The sequence below is a fragment of the Sphaeramia orbicularis genome, chromosome 4 (genome assembly GCF_902148855.1).
Source record: "Sphaeramia orbicularis chromosome 4, fSphaOr1.1, whole genome shotgun sequence".
NCBI classification, from domain to species: Eukaryota; Metazoa; Chordata; class Actinopteri; order Kurtiformes; family Apogonidae; genus Sphaeramia; species Sphaeramia orbicularis.
This window is the reverse complement of record NC_043960.1, coordinates 44,191,495-44,215,876: the sequence shown is the minus strand read 5'-3', so window position 1 is coordinate 44,215,876 and position 24,382 is coordinate 44,191,495. Positions and strand designations below refer to the sequence as shown.

General features: G+C 39.8%; 1 protein-coding gene across 1 annotated transcript in view; it reads left to right on the top strand.

Annotated features, from left to right (window-relative positions):
* The window catches only part of cpamd8 (C3 and PZP like alpha-2-macroglobulin domain containing 8), a 52,490-nt gene that overhangs the window by 16,238 nt on the left and 11,870 nt on the right, over positions 1–24,382 (top strand). Inside the window, exons 17-35 of the mRNA XM_030132931.1 lie at positions 1,204–1,365; positions 1,474–1,616; positions 3,244–3,306; positions 4,274–4,505; positions 7,267–7,420; positions 8,664–8,794; positions 8,966–9,017; positions 9,136–9,434; positions 11,546–11,614; positions 11,695–11,851; positions 11,962–12,138; positions 14,825–14,906; positions 17,964–18,120; positions 18,893–18,967; positions 21,292–21,457; positions 22,106–22,192; positions 22,281–22,417; positions 22,660–22,815; positions 24,024–24,086. Of these exons, the coding sequence (XP_029988791.1) occupies positions 1,204–1,365; positions 1,474–1,616; positions 3,244–3,306; positions 4,274–4,505; positions 7,267–7,420; positions 8,664–8,794; positions 8,966–9,017; positions 9,136–9,434; positions 11,546–11,614; positions 11,695–11,851; positions 11,962–12,138; positions 14,825–14,906; positions 17,964–18,120; positions 18,893–18,967; positions 21,292–21,457; positions 22,106–22,192; positions 22,281–22,417; positions 22,660–22,815; positions 24,024–24,086 (2,562 nt within the window). The remainder of the gene's footprint in view (positions 1–1,203; positions 1,366–1,473; positions 1,617–3,243; positions 3,307–4,273; positions 4,506–7,266; positions 7,421–8,663; positions 8,795–8,965; positions 9,018–9,135; positions 9,435–11,545; positions 11,615–11,694; positions 11,852–11,961; positions 12,139–14,824; positions 14,907–17,963; positions 18,121–18,892; positions 18,968–21,291; positions 21,458–22,105; positions 22,193–22,280; positions 22,418–22,659; positions 22,816–24,023; positions 24,087–24,382) is intronic.

Here is a 24,382-nt window from a genome sequence, read left to right as displayed (position 1 = left end):
CCGCTCGGTTCCATTGGTGGCAGCGGTGGTTCTGGTCTGCCGACCGCTGTTTATAGTTATTACCGCGGTTTGCGTAGCTTCTCAGCAGAGGTGGGTAATCCCAGCTCCATGGGGTAAAAGTCCTGCCATGTATTGGTTCTACCTGTTCACTTAACACAGGTGATTCCACTAATTATCCCTTCATCTACCTGGATGAGGAGTTGTGCTCATCAAACTGGGCTGGTTCAGTGAGTGGTTGGAACAAATACATGGCAGGACTTTTACTCTATGGAGCTGGGATTGCCCACCTCTGCTTCTCAGTATAGTTAGCCTGCGTGCCTGTTGCGCTTAGTGGCATGGAAAAAAAGAATTGTGATCATGTGGTACAGTGATGAAGACCCCTTTAAACCTACCAGGAGGGCTTCCCCTGACCTATCACCCTAGAGAGAGAGAGTGATTGTGGATGTACCTGCTCCCTTTGCTGGCGATGGCAGACAGAGTTTCCTCAGCTGGGTGAAGCAGCTGGAAGTGGCAGTCGGAGCTACGGCGGGCGACACCGGTGAGTTCAGCGGGGAGCTGGTGAGAATACTCCCCACCTGTCTGTGCAAGTCTGCTTTTTTACTATGGGACAGCCTTCCCGATGAGGTCAAGTCAAATTATGCAGCCATGAAAGAGAAGATGGGATCAGCTTTTGGACAGAGACAGTTAATGGACCGTTTTAGAGCGAACATATCGCCGGCTTATTCATGAGTTCTGGGGGAGAGCCTGGAGGTGTACGCAGCTGATGTGAGCTGGCTGGTAGCTGGTACTAGTGTTTTTGCCTCCGAGTTGCCAGCACATCACTGTTGTTAGTAAACATCGAAACTCATCTATGGTGCCTTTATCAGAAGCAGACATACTCACAAATAACAAAACACGCAAACACGAGTCCAAAGAAAAACACAATATAAACTAACAGTTCTGACTCTCTGGATCCAGATAGCGTGCCTACCAATATGACGGCGTAAACAACAATCACATGACCAGTGACGTCAGCTGCAAGTCCTCAATTGAAATCCAAACTTCATCCACGTCATTAAGCAAAATAAAGTGTAGAATCACTGAACTTATTGAGCCCTTTCTTTATGGATAATAGCTCACAACATACAGTATATGTAGTTCAGGTCTACCCTCCTGTGTACAACTGTGTTTATATGTTTAAATCAATGTCTTTCCTCTGGGCAGGTGTTTAAAGAGCTAGCAGAGTTTGATCTTTCCGATGCCTTTGGTGTTCCCAAGGATGATGGACATTTTTGGTGGCCGGGGCTGTCATCAAGAAGACGCAGGCGGTCTTCCGTGTTCCCATGGCACTGGGACATCACCAAGGACGCACGTTTTGCATTTACAGTGAGAACGCTTAGCTAATGAGCCCTCAGTTATGGTGGAGGAGTGAAAAATAATAACCTCAGTGTGCATATATGTGTATGTTTTTATTTCTCTGTATATTTAACACAGGAAACAGGGCTGGTTGTGATGACAGATATGGTGAGTTTAAACCACCGGCAGAGTGGAGGCATGTACACAGATGAGGCCATTCCTGCTTTTCAACCTCATACGTCCACCTTAGTGGCTGCCATGCACTCCCGCCCTCTGTCTAGGTAAAGACCCTGTCCACATGTCCAAAACATCAAGTAACAAGTTGCATAGTTGCAAGTTGCACAAGCTTAAAAAGGTGTGAGATGTGTAGATTTTGCATCTAGTTTGAAGTTTACTCCTACTTGGTTCATGCTCCTTTATTGCAGTCTGTGAGTTTCACTATGTACCATGTAACACTGTTGGGTTGTTTTCATTAATGTACTGTAGGGCACATACAATACACATTCATGATATCAGAAAAATGATGCGGTGCGATCTCGTTTGCAGCTTTGATTAGTATAATGTGGAAAGCAGAGGTAGCAAAAGTACATACTTTAGTTACTCAAGTAGACAGTGTGTGCACAGGTGAAAAAAGACTGACTTAATAGTAGAAGTACAAATTTAACTTCTCTACTGCAGTGAAAGTGGAAAAGTACAGGCTCTGAAATATCTTCAACTTTTACATCATTTTTGTCATTTTTTTTGCATTGTTTTCATCTGATCTTTTGATTCTTTTGATGTAATGTTACAAAAATCAACAGTTTGATTATATTACAACAAAATAAGCATCAGAATCTGAGTTTACTGGTACATATTTGTTTTATTATGTCTTGTTACATTGCTTTTGTCTTGTTACAACTTTCATGCCATGTTGCTAGTGCTTTGTTTTCAATTTTATCTAGTACCATTTGCTGTGTGTATTACATACCCGTAGAGAGAGAGAGATATAACCCAAAATAAATGTAATTGATGATTTCCCTGAAAAGTGTTAAAAACAAAGTGAAAAGCCCATTTTGAAATGTAAGGAGTAGAATATATACATAATTATGTTAAAATGTAGGGAGTAAAAGTACAACATCAGAAAAATAAATAAGTACAGATACTTGAAAACTCACAGTTCTCATAGTACTTAAGTACAAGAACAAAGTATTTGTCCTTTTATCCATCTTTGGTGGAAGAACAATGCTACAAATTTGCCAAAAGTGGACTTTAAAGGGAGTAGAAAAACTTTCTTGTTCACAGACCAAGCATTTTGAGTCTGGGAGGTGGAAGGAGTAGGTTTAATTTTTAAGATTTGAATCAGATTTTATCAGGCAAATTAGTGTTTAGAGTATTTTATTGTGTCATGTAATGTTTTTGGAGGGAATATTTAAGGAAATGTTGATGCGTACATATTGGATGTTTGATCCAAACCCAGACCCTCCTGTGTGTAAGTAATTCCAGTCTAGTAAAGCCTGGTTGTCAGGAAACAAGCTATTGATGAAGATTTACTATGATATTTAACTGGAACACACACAGTTATATGGGCATGCACTCCTCTGAACACAAAGAATCTGAAAACAAAACCATGAGGGAGCCATAAGACATATGACTCAGTATTTATCATGCTCGGGTTAAGTAAGGTCTTTGAACTGGGAAATAGACATCCGAGAAAAACATGACAAAAGAAATTAACTTTCTTCCATATTTTAGGACCACATTCCCCAATACCACAAATACCTTCTCATTCTAGTGATGAACATTAAACACATGACGTGACTTAGAGAACGTCAGGAAGGAATTCTGAATAATACATTTTCCAATTATGGTGTTGTTTTATTGTGAGCAGCTGAAGCCTTTTATTGATGTCAGCTTGTGTTTTGTTTGCAGAGCAGAGAAGCGTAGGCGAACATTTTTCCCAGAGACTTGGGTGTGGCACTGCCTCAATGTCAGGTATTGAAATCTTCATAAATATTTTGTTTGTGAGTATACGTATATATGTGTATGTGTGTGTATGTGTGTGTGCATTAGATCCCTGAAAAAATATGCACCAGGAAAGTGGAAACATTGGATACATTTAAAAATTTAATGCAGTGGAATACAGTAAAAGAGAAAGAACATAGAACATACCCAAGACAAAAAAGATAAGATATGAGAAAAGGCTACAATGTGAAGAGAAAGTAGATAAAGACATATCAAGAAGGTTAGAGTTGTAGAAGAGTACTGGAAAAGGAGTAAATGAAGATGAGAGATGGCAGGGAAAAGAGGGGAGAAAATCCGAGAAATCGGATGTTCCTTTGGTCCAACAGCTTCCAGCATTTCCCCTCTGTGGGTGCAAATGTGCCTCATTTAAATTGGGTGATCTTGGACTGGACTGTCATTTTCTCAACAGCTCCTTCCATTCATTATCAGCCAATGTAAATGAATTGCCCATAGATTTCCATATGCTTGAATCCTTTGGATGGGACTTGAGCTCTGCCTAATTTCCTGTGAAGTCCAAACCTCTGATTTCCTTTAAAGCCTATTAAAGTGGACTTTGGACAAGTTTGATCAAAAGGAAGGGCACACATTCAGTTTTTAACTTTATTATGCCTTGTGACACTTTGCCAAGACCAACATTGAGTATGTGTTGCCAATAATGAGCTCAGCTCACTTCATTCAAAGACACAGAGTGGGTCAACACCTGTCTGTCCCTCACACCTATCCCTTTCAGAGGGTTTCTGAAGGGAAATTGGTGCAGGTGTTGCTGTTGACACAGGTGTCTAACATAAAAGTAATCTTCAGTATTTCATCAAATGTGCCCTTGTCGTGTATAACTTTTTATTGCTTGTATTAAATGAAACCACTCAATGATACTAAATTCTTTCAAGTGAACTGTTCAGTAAATCTTACCGTATGTCTCAACATGTGTCACTGGCAGTGCTGAAACTGGGGAAGCTGAGCTGAGGCTGGACGTACCCGATTCGATCACTTCATGGGTGGCAGAAGCCGTCGGCCTGTCTGAAGGAAGTGGTCTGGGCTTGGCAAAGAGGGCGGAACTTCGTACCTTCAAGCCATTTTTTGTTGACTTCACTTTGCCTTACAGCTTAATCAGAGGAGAGCAGACCAAAGTTCCCCTCACTGTCTACAACTACCTGCCAACCTGTTCTGAGGTACGACGATAAATAACACATGAAGCAAAGACATCCTTTAGGCCCATTAACACTCTTCCCTTCCCATCATATTCCTGTGGATGACAATGAAAGAATGGCTTTACGTGGATCCATCTTAATGCACATACCTGCACTATGTAAAATTGATCCCACTGTCTAGATGTTATGTTTATTTACATTACAGCTGACCACTCTCCCAAGCATATTACCAATATTTAGATAATGTATTTTAAAATTGATGTAAAACATACCAGCTGAAACCTAAAAACATATATACGTAAGGACCACAGTTAATATATATATATATATATATATATATATATATATATATATATATATATATATATATATATATATATATATATATATATATTATTTTTTTTTTTTTTATTATAAAGAATAGGAAATGTACATGTATTAATCAGTTCTTATTTCCAGTGTGTGAATGGCCTGTAGCAGTGACAGAATTTCTCCAGTTGGGATTTTTGATGATTCAATAGCACTATATGCATTATTAAAGCAGACAATCTCATTTTAACATTTTATGCTCAAAATCCTGCAGGTTAAAGGACAAACCAAACACTTTTAACACTGAAAGACCCAAAATATTTTTTTTATCCTAATGCTGTGTTTTGTGCCATTGCTTTGGCAAAAATAGAGTTACAGTAATTCACTATCTGAACTCATCATTATATCATTCAGCAGTGACAAAACAAATTCTACAGGTTGCTCTGCAAACTAACCAACCATTTTAGTGTGAGCAGACATAAAACTGTTTTTATAAACAGACATAAATACATTCACTACTGGAGTAACATTAATGCTGTGAAACCATTATGCAACATTTTATGTATTTACACTGGGTCTTGGGGAATTACAGATAAATATTAGTGGATTAGGAGAGTTTGATTGACAATTTTATTTATTGATTGATGATGCCATCGGTATGATTCTTTTGAAACAACAAATCCTGATATCCATTCTTTGGGTGGTTTTGTTGCCTTGTGATGAGCACAACATCTGTGTTACGGTTGTGAGCCATCCTCTGGTTAGCTTTTTAATATGACAGTATTCCAGTTTTGCAGTTACTTCAATAGCCCTGTGTGACATACCTTAAAAACTGAGCACTTTCCCCAACAGTCTCATTTTTCCACATCCATGATAACACTTTGTAAACTAACTAATATATGCAGTCCAGTCGTTTTTTTCTGCAAAAATTCTCATACTTGTCCTTGACTGCAACAGTGACCCTCTTCTGCTGTTAACAGTAGAGATAGTGTTACTGCAGTTAGAAGTGGGGTAAACATCAACAGACAACCAGCCCAAACACAGACTCCAGTACAAGCTTGACTTGAGCATTAAGGGGCAAGGACCACGACTCCAAAGTGATGCCAGTCCAGAAGTATCTTGTAATGTAATACCACTGATGGCATCTAGATGCCAAAAAAAGTTTGGCTCCTATAAATTCACATTGAACTTCCCTTTAAAAATACTAAGTAAATAATTTTTTTCCAGGAGTTATTCTGGTTTTGTTCTTTTTCTTTGTACCTGTCAAGTCATCTGGATGTCCACCTTTGAATAACTGCTCCATTAAAACGATTTTAAGGCTGATAGAAGGATTTGATTATCCGCTGTGTTGGGCTTTGATTGACAGATGTGTTTTGCACCTTGCTTGCTTCCTGAATCAAGCTTTTGGATCTCCTGTTTCTTTTTATCCCTGACAGGCAACTTGACTGTAGATGTGATTAATAAGTTAAACTATCGTAAACTTCATGGTAAAAGTGTCCTGTTTTATCATGTCACTAAGCCAAGATTTAGTTTATCCATCATCCCTCACATTCTCCAGGTTCAACCCTTTTGTCTGAATATGGTCATTTCTGGCTTCAAGAAGACAAGATGGCAAATTGTACATGTAATCCACATAACTGACTCAAGTAGCTAAAATAGGCTGTACATCAGAAAACATAGCCACCTAGTTAAGTCTATTATCATGTCAAATAAAAAGTTACATTATGAGTTATGTTTTTCATGTAATCAACAAAACCTGCCATATTTGTCATGCCAACATACTGTAGATTTGATGTGAATACACTGTGATAGACAAGGGTAGATGCTGGATAACTGTATGGAGGAAGATATAAGGTATGTAGGCCCAGGGACACTGAGGGAGGGGGAGTGTTGTTCAAAGGAAGCACAGGTTTATATCATGAAGATATGAGATTAGCTCAGAAGCATGTTTTAGCACTTTCTTTGAAGAGCCGTCTAAGCTTGATGTTGGCCTTAAATGGGTCCATCCTGCGCTCCACAGAGATGACATCATGATGTTTGCAGATGAGCTTGTTAAATGGCCTGTGCGTGTTTAGCCCTGATGTCACAATAGGTGAATATGCAAACCAGCATCGCCCACTCTTTGATGTCCACCGCAGCAACATGCGATTCCTATATTCTCTACTGGGTTATTTATGACTTGTGGCATGTGGATAAAGAACAGTTAAAAGATCCCTAAGCATTACAGAGCCCTCTGTGAAAATTGGACGATGAGTACAACTTAATCCTTCTGGGAGCTTGAGAAGCATGAGTCAGTCAGCATGGAAAATTCACAATGTGATTTAAAAATTCTCCGTCACTTTTAGAGCTTTGAGGAAGACACGCTATATGAGGGAGGGGCATGCTTGGCAGAAATTATGTCATTGTAGTCTGTCAGCGGAGGTCATTTGCTGATTTGTATCTTCCTCTCCTCTCCTAATCTCTTCCTCTGCAGGTTCATGTTAAAATCTCCGTTCCAAAGGGCATTAAGTTTGTCGGCCATCCTGGAAAGCATCATCTTACTCGAAAGAAGTGTGTCGCTCCTGGGGAGGCTACCCCCACATCCATTGTGTTGTCTTTTACTGAGCTGGGGTCTGCTAATATCACAGGTACTCACAAAATGAACAAAAGTCAAACTAATATATTCAAATAAATGTCACAAATACTCAGTCAACCACATTTTCATAGTAATTTTATATGCTCTTTTGTTAGGGTTTAGACAGAGTTTAAACATCCTTTCCTTAAGGTTTTCCATAGATAATTGTGTTAAAAGACAGACGTGTGATTAATCTTAGAGCACTGCTATTACCTGGTTTGCACTTTCAAGGTAGAGGTGATGAGGCAAGTTCCTGTCAGTCGATGTTAGACTATCAGTAATGTTTTCGCTAATTTGCAAAAAAGAATTATGTTAATATTAAAGGTGGGAATGATACCCATCCCACAATGTTGATGTTATGCTGCACCAACGGCTACACAAATTATACCATGATAAACATGTTTATATTAGTCAGCATCAACGTGTGTTCTGTCTCCGTCAAATGCCAAGAAATTTTTTTTACCCTGAAAGCACCTTGTCTGAGTGACACTGAAAAACAATAGCAGCTCTTTACTTGGCTGTCCTCGTCATGTGACACATTACCAAAAGGCAAACCTTTGGCTTAGGAGAGCTCTACTGGCCAAGGAGCTAAGCTGTGTGTGATCTGGTCACCCACCCAGAGTTACAAACAGTCCCCTCCAGAGCGCATGTGAGAACAAAGCAGGCTAGCGGTGGGGGAGCAACCAGAGCTGTGCTGTGACACTCAGTGGCATGTTGATGAGTTTGCAGGTCACTGGCGGTCAATGGGCCCCCCATGGCCCCTCTCCTAGTCCACTGGCCCCTTGTGTTTCCCTCTCAGTACACACACACAAAGAGGTACCATTGGCACAGGGCCACATTTCCAATGTGCTCCCCAGCAAGAGAACTAGGAGTCCTCTTACAGACATGTTTGTCCTAATCGTGTTATAAGAGATGACAGAGAAATCACCGTTCAGCCATTCAAGCATTAATTTCTAAATTGGCAGAGATCAAAACAAATTGCATAGAGGCAGTTAATAATGATAATTATAAACCATTTCATGTGTCACAACTATTAGGACCCCCTGGAAATTAATTAAAAGAAAGGGACTCAAATTAAGAGATGTCTACATCTAGTGTTGGCCTCTTCTCTGACCTGGTCCTTAAATATCAGGCTGATTTCTGTCAGCCATTGTTTGTTTGGATTGGGATGTACCATACAGACAACCTGAAGTGGTGATGTTGCCAGAAGGAATGGAGACGAGAGCTGATTCTTCTTCTCCCTCCTGCATCAATAGCCCGGGCCATAGCATACAGTGAACCGAGCTGCTGCTCAGATGGATTCCAGACTGGCAAGACAGGCAATGATGTGGACGAAAGAAGGACCCCGACTGGATTGGACTTTGTACGCAGGACTGTTCTGGTGGAGGTAAGAAAGTTGATCAGTGCCTCTCAAGTGGGAGAAATCAAACTTTTGATCAAATTTGGTAACACAAATATATGAATTCCCTTTCAATATGCAGTTCTTATCATTTTTTTGCATTGTTTTTCACCTAACAATGTAAAAGATTTTAATTTTCACCAATTATTATCCTTACAGCCAGAGGGCCTGCCCAGAGAATACACTTACAGTGTCTTCTTCTGTCCAAATGGTCAGTGTAATGTCCCTTTTTACATTAAACTTTCAAGAAATGCAAGGTTTTCAGCTGTATTTTTAGAATCAGAAATACAAGCTAAAAGTGTAATTGTAGTCATTGTTTCCTTTTTCAGAGAAGATCCACATTTCTACTCCCAACAAGTATGAGTATCAGTATGTGAAAAAGCCAGCCAGGATGAACCAGTTCCAAGTGGCGGTGAAGACCCACAATGATGCACATTTTGCCCTCTCTGCTAGCCCTCATGATAGTGCAGAGATGATAGAGATTGTACTTGGAGGTAGACAGAACACCCGCTCTTGGATCTCTATGGGCAAGATGGGGGAACCCCTGGTCACTGCCTCCACACCAGGCATCCTTTCCTGGGATGAGTTCCGTAGTTTCTGGATCAGTTGGAAAGGAGGGGTGGTACAGGTAAGACTGGAGAATTGTATTCGAAAATGTATTGAGAAGATACAGAAAGGTAATATGCAGGAGATCCATTCATGGTTAATATGTAAAGCTAATATTCACTAATTGAAGAGATGTCTAAAGAGGTTTGGTCCAGAAGCAGCTTGCTAATGTTAGCTAGCCAGCTTTGCTTGTATCATTTACACTAACCTTTTTTATGATCTCTGTGTGCTGATAAAAGCTTTGATCTTTGCTCCAATTTATATTAATTAGTTGTTTTTAAGAAATTTCATTTTTAGCCCTGATTAAAACAGATATAAACAGATGCATTTGAATTTCCCCCTTGGGGGATCAATAAAGTATATCTTATCTTATCTTATCTTATCTTATCTTATCTTATCTTATCTTATCTTATCTTATCTTATCTTATCACAAACTTCTAAAATATTGCAAATTCATTGATAATGTGGAATTAACATATTTTCTACCATAAGTGAGAAACTATGCAGCAATTTTTTCTCTTTGTAAGGTAAACCTTCCTCCAGTACACATATCATTTATTTAATTTCTTATTTAATTCTGTGGCAAAACCAAGTTAGCCTGGCCAGCCATCTGTCTTTCTCAATGAGAAACCCATGTGAATCACAGGACTTGAATCCAAATACAGGGTGACACAAAAAAATGGGAACTTTTTAACAATCCAGTAAAACCAAGAGTGATGGAAGAAAAATATTTTATTCATAGTAATTGAAACCTTAAAACATGCCATTTAAGAAACAATGATGGAATTTTCATTTTTAAAAAATTACTTCCTGTAGATGGCGTCCTCCTGTACGAATGCATTCTTGAAATCTGCTGTTGAGATTCCTCAATGACCGCTGCAACATCTCAGCTGGGATACTGTGAATTTCATCCTGAATTCTCTGTTTTAACTCATCCAGAGCTCTTGGTCGAGTCGTGTACACTTTACTCTTGAGATAGCCCCACAAGAAAAATCACCGTTTTTATAAAACATTTTTATGGCTAACGCACGCTGTTGCCCGTTCCACTGATCCATGGTTACTAAATTGGGGGTGTGTTTACTTGCTCAAGGTCACTGTCTCGCAGTGCTGCCACTTGTTCATGTCTGCCAATACGCACTTCAAAAATTCCCGTTTTTTTGGGTCATCCTGTATAAAGGCGGGACTAACAGGCGCTGAGTAAACCAATCACAGATAAGATGGACGTGACACTTTTTGTCAGAGAAATTTAAGAATACAGGGTGTAATCTGTAATTCAATCCTTATTTTTGAATTAAGTAAACAACCGACAACAGTTGTAAAGAGATTTGCGGACTTGGAACTGACTGACTCACGACAAAAAGTAGTTGGTATGTATGACACATTGCGAAACATCCACCCCCCAGGCTTGTGATTGGTTCAGTGTAGAATAGATTGTGCATATTTCACAGTGACTGGCCAGGCAGCTAAAACCAAGTTATAATATGGTCAATTCTGAAACAGGACCAAGACCTTCAAAAAGACTGATCTTGTGTACTCCAGGACTACCTGTAGTAACTGGTGCAGCAAACATGTATTTAGATTGTGGATATCACACCAAAGGGGGAGAGTAAAAGACTCTGCAGGCCACAGGGTCTGTGTGTTAGGAGGACTGGCGCCACTTTTACTGGCATGCCTTCCTGTAAGGTCACGCTTAACAGGCTGCTGTCGCTGAAGACACTCTGTGATCCATGGCCTGATGCTCGCATGGCACTCAGTGACTGGCACACTGCTCCCCGGCCCCAGCATTAGCCTCGCACCATTCACCAAAGGGAGCAATTAAAAGCCCGCTGTAGTGGACAGGATATTACAGCCCAATAGGATTCATTTATTTTCTTGGGAGACCGTGGAATTTTGAGGAGGATGAGTTAAAGGGCTCGGCAGTGGATTTATCTACAAAATGAAGCTCTGAAATACCAGAGAGAGTGCGCTCACGCCGGCATCGCCATCACTTGGTAAATGGTCATTATTAATGCAGAATATGATGGAGTACTCAAACAGCACTGGTGGCTTTCTAGGAAGATTCTGTGATGCTTATTGAGTTAAATAATGAATTCTAAATGTTTTTTTCTTTTCTTTCCATGTTGTTTTATCCAGGTGGGCCATGGTTTGCACACATCCAATGAATCAGTGATCCTCCAATGGGCTGGACACATACCTGGACAGGTTTGGCTCTAACAATAATCAACTACTGGTTGTAATAATTTAGACTAATATATAATGTAATTTTTAATTTGTTCCTGCAGGTTCGTCACATAGGCTTCTCAACAGGTTGGGGTTCAGTTGGGGAGTTTAAGATCTGGAGGAAAGAAGATTCTGATGAGAACCACAATGAGGCTTTTACTCTGGGGGTCCCATACAATGTGGTGCCTGGTTCTGAAAGGGCCACAGCATTTATGATTGGTATGTGTGCATGCATAATGTATGTAAAGTTACATTTGGGGTATATTCACACTCCCTAAGGCTTTATCCTAAATGGTAAAATTTTATGAATATTATATGGATATGTTTAGGGGATGTTATGGGGCCAACTCTGAACAATCTGGACAAACTATTAAGGCTGCCATTTGGGTGTGGGGAGCAGAACATGATCCACTTTGCACCCAACGTCTTTGTCCTCAAGTACCTGCAGAAGACCAGGCAACTCAGCCCTGAGGTGGAGAATGAAGCAACTGACTACCTACTACAAGGTAAAGACACTGCAAAATCAAGTTTCTCTCTTGGACCAAACATCTGTTTCTTTATTCCTCAATCAAAAATAATGGATTTGCAATTAAGAAGAATAGATTTGCAACCAAAAAAGGGATTTGAGAGCGAAAGATAGTAAGTGGCGATCAAAAAAAAAGAATAATAATTTTGCTTATAAATCAGTCCTCTTTACTTGTGAGTTTAAAACTTTTGCTTGAGACTTCAAAGGTTTTGCTTGAAAATCACGCCTCTTTGTTTGCAACTTCAAAATTTTGCTTACGAATATAACTGCACTTAATGGGCGGGGCCTATGTTGATGGATGAGAGAAGAGTTTCTATTGGTGGGTTTGACCTGGCTCCAGCGCCGGCTCCAGCTTCCGTGTTAAACTCACTTCTCCGTTGTGTTATGTTACTGGGAGGTCAGTTTATAGTCTATCGCTCTTTGAAATTGAAATGTGTCCCATAAGTAATGAATTACACTAAATAGCATCGGTCACAGCCTGTACATTCACAGTATGAGCAGAGAACAGAATGAGTGACTGATTTACCGGCATCGCCTGTGGCTCACTTTCGGTGCCTGTGACTTACTTCCAGTGGCTGTGGCACTGCTGCCAGAGAGACAGCGGACTGTGCCGTGGCTTCATGCAATGGGTGCCAGGTTCCACGTGCCACAGCGCAGTACCTCGGCTCGGTACCAGGTGCCATGGCCCATAAGGAGAAATAATGACTGAGTGACATAGGAGCCCATAGGATATACACAGACACAACTGAGAGATGCAATCAGGTTATCAATTTTTCTTAACATTATCATTTTCCAGCACGACGTTTTCTGGTTTTCCCTTCGTTGTGTCCCGACCGGGTCCGAGCTCACCACAGACCGTGTCCCAGCTCACTACGGACCAGGTCCGAGTGAGCCCGCCTCGGACCTGGTCCCAGCTCACCACGAACTGGCTCACTCGGACCTGTCTGTGGTGAGCTTGGATCCAGTCAATATGCACCCGCTGTCTCTCAACACCTCCCAGTAACTCAGTCACTCATTCCGTTCTCTGCTCAGACTGTGAATGTACAGGCTGTAACCAATGCTATTTAGTGTAATTCATTACTTATGGTACTCATTTCAATTTCAAAGAGCGATAGACTATGAACTGACCTCCCAGTAACATAACACAATGGAGAAGTGGGAGCTGTAGAGCCAACACTGGAGCCAGGTCAAATCCACCAATAGAAACTCTTCTGTCATCCATCGGCATAGGCCCCGCCCATTAAGTGCAGTTAAATTTGTAAGCAGAACTCTTGAAGTTACAAAGAGGAGTGATTTTCAAGCAAAACTTTTGAAGTCTCAAGCAAAAGTTTTTAACTCACAAGCAAAGAGGACTGATTTACAAGCAAAATGATCTTTTTTTTTTATTGCCACTTACTGTCTTTTGCTCTCAAATCTCTTTTTTGGTTGCAAATCTATTCTTTTTCATTGCAAATCCATTCTTTTTGATTGATGGATAAAGAAACAAATGTCTTTCCATACACATCCCATAGCTTCTGTAAGCCTGTCCTTCTGCCATTGGTCAGATAATTAATGACATATTTCATCCAATAATGCAGTTAAAGTTCAATATCCCAGTGCCCTACCCCAGTTAGCAAGCACTTATTTAAGCAAAATAAAAAGAAAACAAGATCATCCATTAAATCCAAGAGTGTGCTCTGAATTTCAACAAGTCAAATCCCTCCTACATCGACTATGCAAAAAGTGGCTTCATACAGAGCGGAAGGAATGTCTTCTAATTGCTGGCAGGTTATATACAGTTGCTGTGTTTTCTGGAAACTATTGCAGTGAAGTTTACCTTGGATAATGGATTTTGTTTGTGGAACAGTGGATTTCTTGACAGAGGGGCCCGGGCTTGGCTGGCACTTAATTCTTGAGATCATGAATTGGAACATGAACCTGGATGTTGTTACTCAGTTACCCAGACCAGTCTTTACTCTACCTCCGTTTTCTCCACTTATACCCACGCAAAGCTCTAATCTTGTTGAGGAGAACCTTGCCTTTACTTAGTTTTCTAGTGTGCTTTACCAGGGCAATTTGTTTTAGTTTAGTTTATTAAGAACCCTGTTAGCTACAACAAACGTGCAGCAATTGTTCCTGGGATCTGACATATGTAAAATAACTTGGTACAGGACATTGTAATAAAAAAGGAAAGAATGAACAACGGTTAACTGTTACTTACACAAGCACAAAGTTCAGATCCCTTTTTCTTATACATCTTAAACTGAAATACATAACCTCATGTCTAATAGAGCTGCTTAATTAACCAGACTAAAGCAGTAGCCATCAGTACGCCTCCATACGCTGTAGATGGACATAAACAAGTTGTGTGCAAACTTTAACACATGACATGAGGGGATCATCTGAAATGACATTGAGCTTGAACTTGATTTGCACAATACATTGAACTAAAACACATTTTTGTTCTACCTTTTACTGGACAGATGCAGACAGTTTTGTAGCACCAATACAACATTTAATCTCTTTACTAAATATGGCACAGGGTTTTTTTTAGGTAGCTGTGAGCTTTTCATTCTTAAACATGTATAATTCTTTTTAATATCTCTCCTGTGTCTTTGAGGTTTTACTTTTTAATTGGTCAAAGTGCTCTCTTCAATACCTTCCTCCCTTTGTTTATTCTTATCCAGGCTACCAGCGACAGCTAACCTATAAACGTCAAGATGGATCCTACAGTGCCTTCGGAGAAAGGGATTCCTCTGGCAGTATGTGGTAAGTCAGTGTGGTTGTAGCTGTTGAAGTTTGTACAGCATCGTGGAGTTTTTATCAGCATCTCACTCCGCTATGCACAAATTAATCCATTCCTGTTGGTGTGTTTAAAAACACTGGTGAGTTTTTCCTGAATGTTTACTTCATGCTCCCACTCCCCAGGGGCAGGCAGGCAGAAGGACCCACTTCAAAATATTTATAAAACCAAAATCAATGCTCTCAATGGGGAGCTCCAGGGCTTGCATTTTTAGGCCCACGCACAATGTGCATACCACTGGCTGATTTATGAGCTGAGGTGTACATTATGATATTTAAGAGAGCTCAAATTGTGAAACACCAGGTTACATAAATGACATATATCATAAACAGACTACACCATTGGATCCCAGAGGTAGGCAAAGCTGTCTGAATATATTTTCAGTTAATCAGGTTCATATCCATGGTGTAGAGTGGAGCAATGTTGTTTGTTATTATTGAACTGTTGTATAAGTTGTCTGGAGCCACTTTACCAAATGGCTCTTTTTTGGGACAAGTGGGACATGCCTTTAATGACTACCAGGATGCAACAGGTCACATTAAACTGCCTTAGAAACCTTGAACTCTTCCCAGGTGACTGAGAGGATATGAGGATGTAAGAAGCTGCAGTTTGGGAGTTTTCACTCGAAGCCCAGGGCAACAAGTTTTGGTTGTGGGCACAACACAGATGGTGAACTTTGAGTAAACCTGCGTCAGACACTTTATGAATCCATCAACAATGTGTTTGCATCCAAAACAAGCTAAACGTCAACTTAAGTTCCAGAGTTCACGGATAGAGCAGTGCATTTACTGCCGGCTTAAAAGTGCCCTTAATGCAGTGTTAATGTATTCCAGCTTGTAAAAATGTAACCGAGTGGAAATTGACAGAATCTAATGAAAAGATTGAACATAATGACAAGAGCTGGCAGTAATGGCTTGGTTTTTGGTGCTGGCCATTTCTGATGCCAGGGTTGTTAACGCCGCATTGAGTGGGCTCAAAGTTCAGTAATTCACTGAATACATGTAAGAAGTAGGGACACGCTGATGAAATGGTGGAGATGTTTTTAACTTCTGTTCTTTATGTTGAGTTAAATGACAACTACCTACTGTTCTATTAAAAGAACACAGTGCTAAAAACTAATCATTTAAGGACACAAATCTGCTTTTTTGCATTCATGGCTTTGGCCCTTCACCACTTTCTTACTGTATTTTATAGAAGCACCTGAATGAAGACTCAGCTTTGTTGCCAAGTTAAAAAGATAACACCTCAGTTCATATATATTCTGCTATATTACAGTAGCTTTAACTGAGAAAGCTCAGGCCTCGACCAAACGACCTTACTTTTTTCTTTAATGTGGCCCCTTCATTTATAATAAAACCTCTGACAGTAGGGCAGTACTTGTTTAATTTTCTCTGACAGTCTCAGTGTTTGGTTCTACATGTTGAGGCTGGCATGGCATTTCTGTCTGCCCAGAGACTGATCTGACACTTTTTACAGGGTTTGGGGGCTGAATACCAGAGATCGAAAGATCTGATATTGACTATCTGAAGCATTAAGCATAATGTCTAACACCACTGGCAAGGTAGTGTTAGAAAAGTTAGTCCTTTCAGTCTTTTTTTACTGTTTTGATATAGAGTAATATACAGATGTGTGTGTTTATATTGAACAAGTTTGTGCATTGAAATATTAAATATGCTAACATTAGACTGGTAGCCACAGCAGTAGCACATCGTTCTTCAATTCAGCTTCAGCAGCCCCAAGACACATGGTTAGCAATCCCCTTGTTAGCAATTTGTTGTTATGACCTTGTTTTATATGGGATTAAGTGACACATTTGTTTTTTTTTTGTTTTTTTTTTATAGCAGATTCTTTCACCAATGTTTTCTCCAAGTCTGACTCATAAAAATCTCCTTTAGAGATGTCAACTTAGGTTTAAAATGGATCATACTCATGTATTGTTGAAAGTATAAAGCTGGATAGAAAGAGGTGATTTGGGAGTGAAAAATTGAACCAGGAGGAGAGAGAATGGACCCAGCCATGGGCCATGTGGTGGAAGTCAGCCTTACTAGCACTTCCTTCCTTCACAAAACTAAATAATATTTACATTGTCCGGTATCTTTCACTGGGGCCCAGTGTTTAAAGCCAGTGACACAATATTACTTAACATTATAAAAATTCCAGCAGGCCTTCGACTTCATCCCTTGTTTCATCTCTTGGGAGGAATAACATCCAGGTTCCAGTCAGGGAAGATTTAATGTTTCACTTTATGAGAGCAGGGTTCTTTTTCCCCTGCTCATATCCCCTGGTGCTCTTTCTTGGATTTGTGCTCTCACTTATGAGCTGCATTGAGAAACTAGAGCATGACCTGTTTGTTTCTTCATTTCCATCTTGGGTTTCAGTCTTTTTATGGTAAGCAGTATGCCTCATCCTTTAAGTCAGTGGTGGTCAGGGGGCGGCTGTAATGGAATCCCTCGCTGTCACTGAGAAATTGTTTGCCAAAGACTGCAGCTTTTTTGACCACTACCGGGAGGTCTGTTGTTTATGGATGAGTGTGTGTTTATTAGCTCACCCATGTCCCCCTGGGCTAACCCTGGCCTTTCTCTGGTCCTTCCCCTGGCCGGTCTCCACTGTGGCCTACTAAAACCCTAACCCATAAACTTTTAGTTGCACTCTCAGACCAGTCAAAGTCACAACCCTCATTCCAGGGATCCATGTTTGTATAAGTTGCTTTTGGGGAATCTCCAACATGCTGTTTGCTGAAACATACTTGGTTGGCTCGTGTGAGATTTCACAGTGTCTAAAGCATAGCTGCCCCATCCTACATCACACTGATCAAATCCTGCTGCACCCATCTGCTCCTCACCTCATTTCCTTTCTTCTCTCCACTTCATCAGACCCATCTATATGTACTCATCCTTTCTTTTCCATCCCCTCTGTCTGCATTTTATTTTTTTATCAGCTCAGCTTCCCATTGGTTGATATACATTAAATGGGCATAAACGGTCGATAAACTTCTCCCAACCTCTGTCTCCTTTGATCTTTAGGTTGACAGCATTTGTGCTGAAGTCATTTGCTCAGTCTCGGGGTTTCATCTACATTGACCCAGAGGAACTTCGTGCAGCCAAGTCCTGGCTCATAAAACATCAACGAGATGATGGCTCCTTTCCTGCCATGGGACGCATCCTCAACAAAGACCTACAGGTAGGACTAGGGCTCTAACATGTTATATTATGATCATTATTGTAATCTATATTTATTTTGTTTACTTTGTCAGCTAAAACACAAAATGTTGCAATATTTTTTTTGTTTAACTTAATTTTAATCATGCATATTTTGATGTTATTTTATTTTATTTCATCAGTATGATTTTTTTTTTTACTGCTGCACCTCTAGATTTCTGAAATGTTCAGCAGTTTGGCAAGGTTTTATCATATTATAATCATGAATAGCTCATAATGTTCAGGATCATGATCTTTTTGATCTTTCTATTTGTATTGCATCTTTTATTTTTTCATGTATTTGTCATGTCGCAACTTTTTGTTTTGTTTTGCCTGTTATCTAGTTTCTGTCTTGTATGTTGTATGTGTATGTCCATAATGTTTTGTGGTTTATGTGTGTATTTTGTGTTTATCACAAAATATACCACAAAAAAGCATCTGTTTTGTTTTTTCACTTTTCACTCAGAAACACATGTCAGGCTTTAAACTTGAAAGCATTGAAAGTAATAGTGATTTGACAACTATCTTGATAATTACCAATACTGATTAAACATATCCCCCAGCCCTATCTGAAGGTATGTCAGGGGGAGTTTGTGTTTCTGTGTTTACAAAGCAAGAAACACTTTAAAGACAATAATATTTACTCTGGAAAGATGCTGGCTGATCTGGAACCTTTTAACATTTTAACATTTTTTGGAAAAAACAGCATACAGCAAGAAATAAAGTTAAAACTAATGTGTGCTTTCTATCCAAAGGGAGGGATACACGGGAAAATTTCACTTACAGCTTATGTGGTAGCAGCTCTCTTGGAGACAGGAATAACTACAGAGGTGAGTGGTCCAACAACAGCAACTCACTGCACTCTGTGCCTCATACATAACACAGCAGCAACTCAGTGTCTGGCTGTCAAAAGCTAGAGTCAAAATAGTGTTTAAAAAGCTCACTTTTTACCCTCTAGAAATTCTGCTACTGAACTGCTAATCACTCTGGACTATTATTATTAATATAGTTTTTACTTTAGCACCCTCGTAATTGTGATTATTGCACTCATTATTGCACTTAGCATCACAACTGGTTATTTTTTATTTACTATGTACTTACATAACTTACATAGTGTGTAGCACACATCAGATACTGCTGGAGGGAATGGAGAGCAAACATTTAGGGATGCACTGATTGTGAAATTTTACCCTGATAAGTTTTTGTTGTTGCTCTTAAAAAAGTAAATGTGCTTTGAGTTGTTCATTACAATATCCTTGAAGAACCAAAAATTCAATCCTACAAATTTCTACAATGACCTTCAATAAAAAACAACAGATAAACACTGACCACTGCCAATACTGAAGATAAAAAAGGCATAAAAAAAAAGGCAAAAAAAAGACTAAGAAGACTGACTTTTTGTAACTATATTTGTTTAAGCATTCCATTATTATTCCACTTACTATAATGGTCATGAAAAATCTTGAAATAAGGGTAAAGATTCCAATTTGTCCTATTCTCTTTCCTGTCAGTTTGATTTTGCCTGACATGAGAAAACAGATAGTGACATGACTTATACTGTACATGTTGGTTTTGGCACAAACACCATGTGACAAAGAGAGTTTGTCTATGCTGAAATAAAGCCAAGAGTTTGTAATCCATATTTTCTTTCTTTGATCATAGTTGATGGCATTTCACTCATAGTTTGTAATAAATCAATTCACACACCTTGGAAATAGCTGTAGAGACACCAGTTGCTCATTACTGCTGACTCCTGTGATATAAAATTCTCTAAAGTCTCATTGTTACAGTTACTGTCTGTGTTGTCCATGCTTTCTCTGGCTCCTCTCCATGCATCTGTCTCTACTATATGTCTGAAAGAGCCTTTCTGAGAATCTGTCCTTTTACGACTGATAAAAACTGCAAAGGTATCCATCACATCAAAGCACAAACTCCCTCTGCACTTCCAATTTAACTTAATTAAAAGATGACTGCTGCAATTGCAGTGAGTGACTCCTGAGGCCTGTCATCTAGTGGATGAGGGGGGAAGGTCACATCTGTATGAGATGAAAGTCTACTCCCTGCTTTCTTTACTGGACAAAATTAATGTTTATTCGATAACTGCATCTAAGCAGAGGAGATGATTGTAAGTCTGGACTGGGCAGTTTCTAAGATATTGGACGCTGAAAGACGTCATGATAGAGACACTGATGCAGGAAGGGAAGTGGGAGGTTGATTTATTTCTGAATCAGTTATAAAACACCTTGTGTTCTCTTCTGAATATTGCACTATTGTATAAAACAAATGAATTCACTTCTCCTTTCTTTGCCCCAACTCTGATCACCAGTAAGTCAGTCCTGCATTTCTGCTTAGTCTTGTATTGCAGCGCAATAGTTTTCATCAGTGCCTACATTCACTTGCACCAAGTATTCTAGTGTTTGCCCTCATGTTGAAATAACATGTTTTCAAGATGAAAATGAATATACATTAATGTTCCTGTTTATGTACAGCAATGCACCCTTATGGCAGTCATTCCCCTGTGTGAACACAGCGTGTCAGTTCTTCAAATATGTACTTGAAAAAGTGAATATCCAAAAACCTTTTGATGTCCACTCCAGGTGTGTTTCTCCTTCTGACTAGAAATACAGATTTGTCTTGTGGGCCTACATTTTTACTAGAGAGGATCTTTGTTTACTTCCCATCTGCGCATAAATCAAGTCTAATTCATAATGTCCAAAGGGAATATGCTGTTTACATAACCCATGACACATTCCATATATTATCACATCTGGAATGATTGTTGAATCTTAGTGTATATGTAAACATACTCATTGCCTCATTTTAAAAACAAGCAGCTTTAGCCTTGATTAAACATTGTCTGTAACAAAAATCCTAACCTTGTGCCATAAAACAGTTGTAAAGCTTTTGTCACCTCCATATGATGCCTCATATGAGTATTTTTGAATGGTCATTGGATAATTGTTATTTACTGATTAGGACAGTTGTATGATAATGCAGGGGGTGAAAGAATTTCCTGCTTACTACTTAAAATCTTGGTAATACATGTAAAGAGAAGGTTATGTATGAATTACACACACAGTATGTTACTTCTTAGATGTATTTTTTGCGATGCCACACATTCATCATGATTTCTGTGTGTTGCTGTCTATTTCAGGAAGAGAAGGTGGCAGTGGCCAGAGCCAAGGATTTCCTGGAGAGCAATACTTACTCCGCTGATGACCCGTACACCACAGCCCTGTCAGCGTATGCTTTAGCTCTGCTACGGAGTCCATACACCCCGCTGGCTCTGCGCCGCCTTAACCACATGGCCATCACACAAGGTAGCTGTTAGCAACAGTTTCATCTCTGCTAACAACAAATAGAGGCTGATTTAAGGTGCTAGTGCCTGGAAACAGACAAATAGCTGACATCTCCTCAGTAAAATATTATGCACATTTTAAATAAGTTACATCCTTTAGTAAAACAGACAGAGTGCATGCTAGTTTGTCACACTAGTTTCAGTGGTAAAAGCAAAATTAGGCCAATGTGACTAAGGAAGATATCACAATAAATTATATTCAAGGTAAATACTGTGATACAGTGCAAGTTCTAAACCACTACAAAACCACAACAACTACAAACTGTCATTGTGGTGTTTGTATCACTGGACCTTCTGCCTGGTTGTTTTAATAAACAGTAAGACTGAGCATATAGGCAGGAAACAATTGTGTACAGAGTAGCTGTAGCTACACATTCCTCCCTTTTCCTCCCAGTGTCCTTATCTCACTATCATTTTCCCTATGCCATTTCCCCTTCTTCCCCCAATGGAAGCTTTCTATGTACACATTTTTGCACATTTATGTAAACCTTGGGGATTTTGAAAGACAACTGTTCTCATTTAATCACAATTAGTTTCTTTGACATGTACAGTAAGGATAGGATACAAATGTGAATCCCCATGTGTTTGTGACACTTTACTTTGAGATCAGATGGGCACACCCACTGGAGTTTGACTGGCAGCACTATGACTGATGAAGACACTTTCATGGGGTTTAGCGATGGCCTTTCACAGTCAGGTATAGTACGATGTTTGATTAAGTAATAGCTAAAGGACCACTATAGTGATCAGATTTTAAACATGAGTGGATTCTTTTGGGCTCCCAGTGGTGTCAGCAGAGGTGGAGATGACAGCCTATGGTCTTCTTACCTACACCTTGCTTGGGGATGTGGCCTCTGCACTGCCTGTTGTCAAATGGCTCTCCCAGCAGAGGAATGCCTTGGGGGGCTTCTCTTCCACACAGGTATCTCTGTTTCTCATCTCTTTTGTATCATATGTTAGTAGCAGTGTGTTTTTTATCATGGTGCAGGGCTAAATAACCTGAATAATCAGTTAAAAGCAGTAACTTTAGAGAAATTCTCTGGTTGATGGGCCCACAAAACACAATGAAACTTAACATAAATTATTTTAATGTTTATTTTTTATTGTTCATGGTTTACAATGTCTATAAAATGTTGCCTAACATTACATAAACTCTTGCGCCAGGACACTTGCGTAGCTCTTCAGGCTCTGTCAGAGTACGCCATCTTGTCCTATGTCGGAGGGGTCAACCTCACTATCTCTCTGGCCTCCACCAACCTCGATTTCCAGGAGACTTTTGAACTCAACAGAGACAACAAGAAACTCCTTCAAAGTGCCAAGGTAATCACATTCATGGAAACAGTAAAGTAAAAATTATTGGTATTTTTCTTTTGTGGCAGGACTGTTCCACTGTGCTTCAGTGAGGCATGATGTGGGGAGCTACAGTAATCAATTTGCAATGCTGCAGCCATTGGATTGTCTGTCTCATTTAACAGCACACACTTAGATTAAAGCTACAAAAGGTGAAAATACACATCTACAACTTTCTCTTCTCTGTTCAAAACAAAAGATTAATTATAAAGTTAGATGATATTACGTTATTTTATGGGTTTGGGACCTGCCATTTTGCCTCTGTGATGAGCCACAGAGTAGAGCAGTAGACTAGCGTCTGAAACTTAGCAGTGGTCGGTAATTAAAGCCATCAATCACATATCTAACCCCTTGCCTGTCAGAAAACACCTACAATTGGTTAAAATCCGCTCCAAATCTTCCTTCCTGGGGTAGGTTTTGTACAGCCTGTTCCAGAGGTTTTGATTCTTTTCAGACCAGTTGAATTGCAATACGCTAAAAGGTTAAAATGGGATTTTTGTTCATTGTCACAGTAAACTATTTTGCACTTTAAGTAGCTGATACATAAATATTTCAGTAACACAAATTAAATTAATTTATAGCTTTTCAGTGGGGTCATTTGACTGAAGGGAAACTTGTGCAATTCAGTGTAAGTCAGGAATGTTTCCCTCTTGGTCACAGTAACTCTGTTCCTATGTACCAGTCACACTTTGGCATTCAACATGAATATCTTTGTTTCCATGTCCGGCTGTGTTGTGGCCAACAGCTTTTAATTCTGCCAAACTAAACCAAGTTTAACGGGGCTGGATTTCCCAAAAGCACCTTGTTGGTCTGTTGATTTAATAACTGTGCTTAATGGGCCTGTTTGCCCACACATTACAAATTTGGCGGCATGGGTACAAACTACCTTGGCCAGGGCGCCATGGCGTCAAATCAGCCTTCGTATTTGTGTGAAAGGACCAGTGGGTTCAGGTGAGAGTGCAGTATGTTTTCTCTGCCGGGCATTTTGCTCTGCTGTGATTAGTGGTGTCAGCTTAATTGGGGGCAATTAAGGCCTGCTGGTTAGTAGCCAGGGAACCACAAGTGGCAGCGCAGCAGCCTACAGCATTCATTCACTTGATAAATGACTCATTCACCTCTCCCTGCCCCCTCTGACTCCCTTTGTTTCTCCTCTTCCTTCTGTGTCTCTCTTCTTCCAGATTCCCAGTATCCCCACAGGCCTTTTTGTCAGTGCCAAAGGAGAGGGCTGCTGTCTCATGCAGGTATTGTAGCTCACAAAGTTCACACTTTGCAAACACATTTTCAGGCTTTAGCATTGTCTAAAAGGAACTGTAAATCTGTGCTTACTTCATTGGCTCAAAGTAAGACTCTACCAGCAGCGAAGAGTCAGTGGCAGTCACCCCATAATGCTCAAATTCCTCTCTGTAATTTGGAGCAATCTTAGCCAGTTGTTTAGGAATGTGTTGATCATTCCTGTTGATTGCTGCCGTCCCCTGGAAAGGATGCTTTTTACTTCCTACCTTGTCGCAGACAAACAAAAAACTCATTCATAAACACA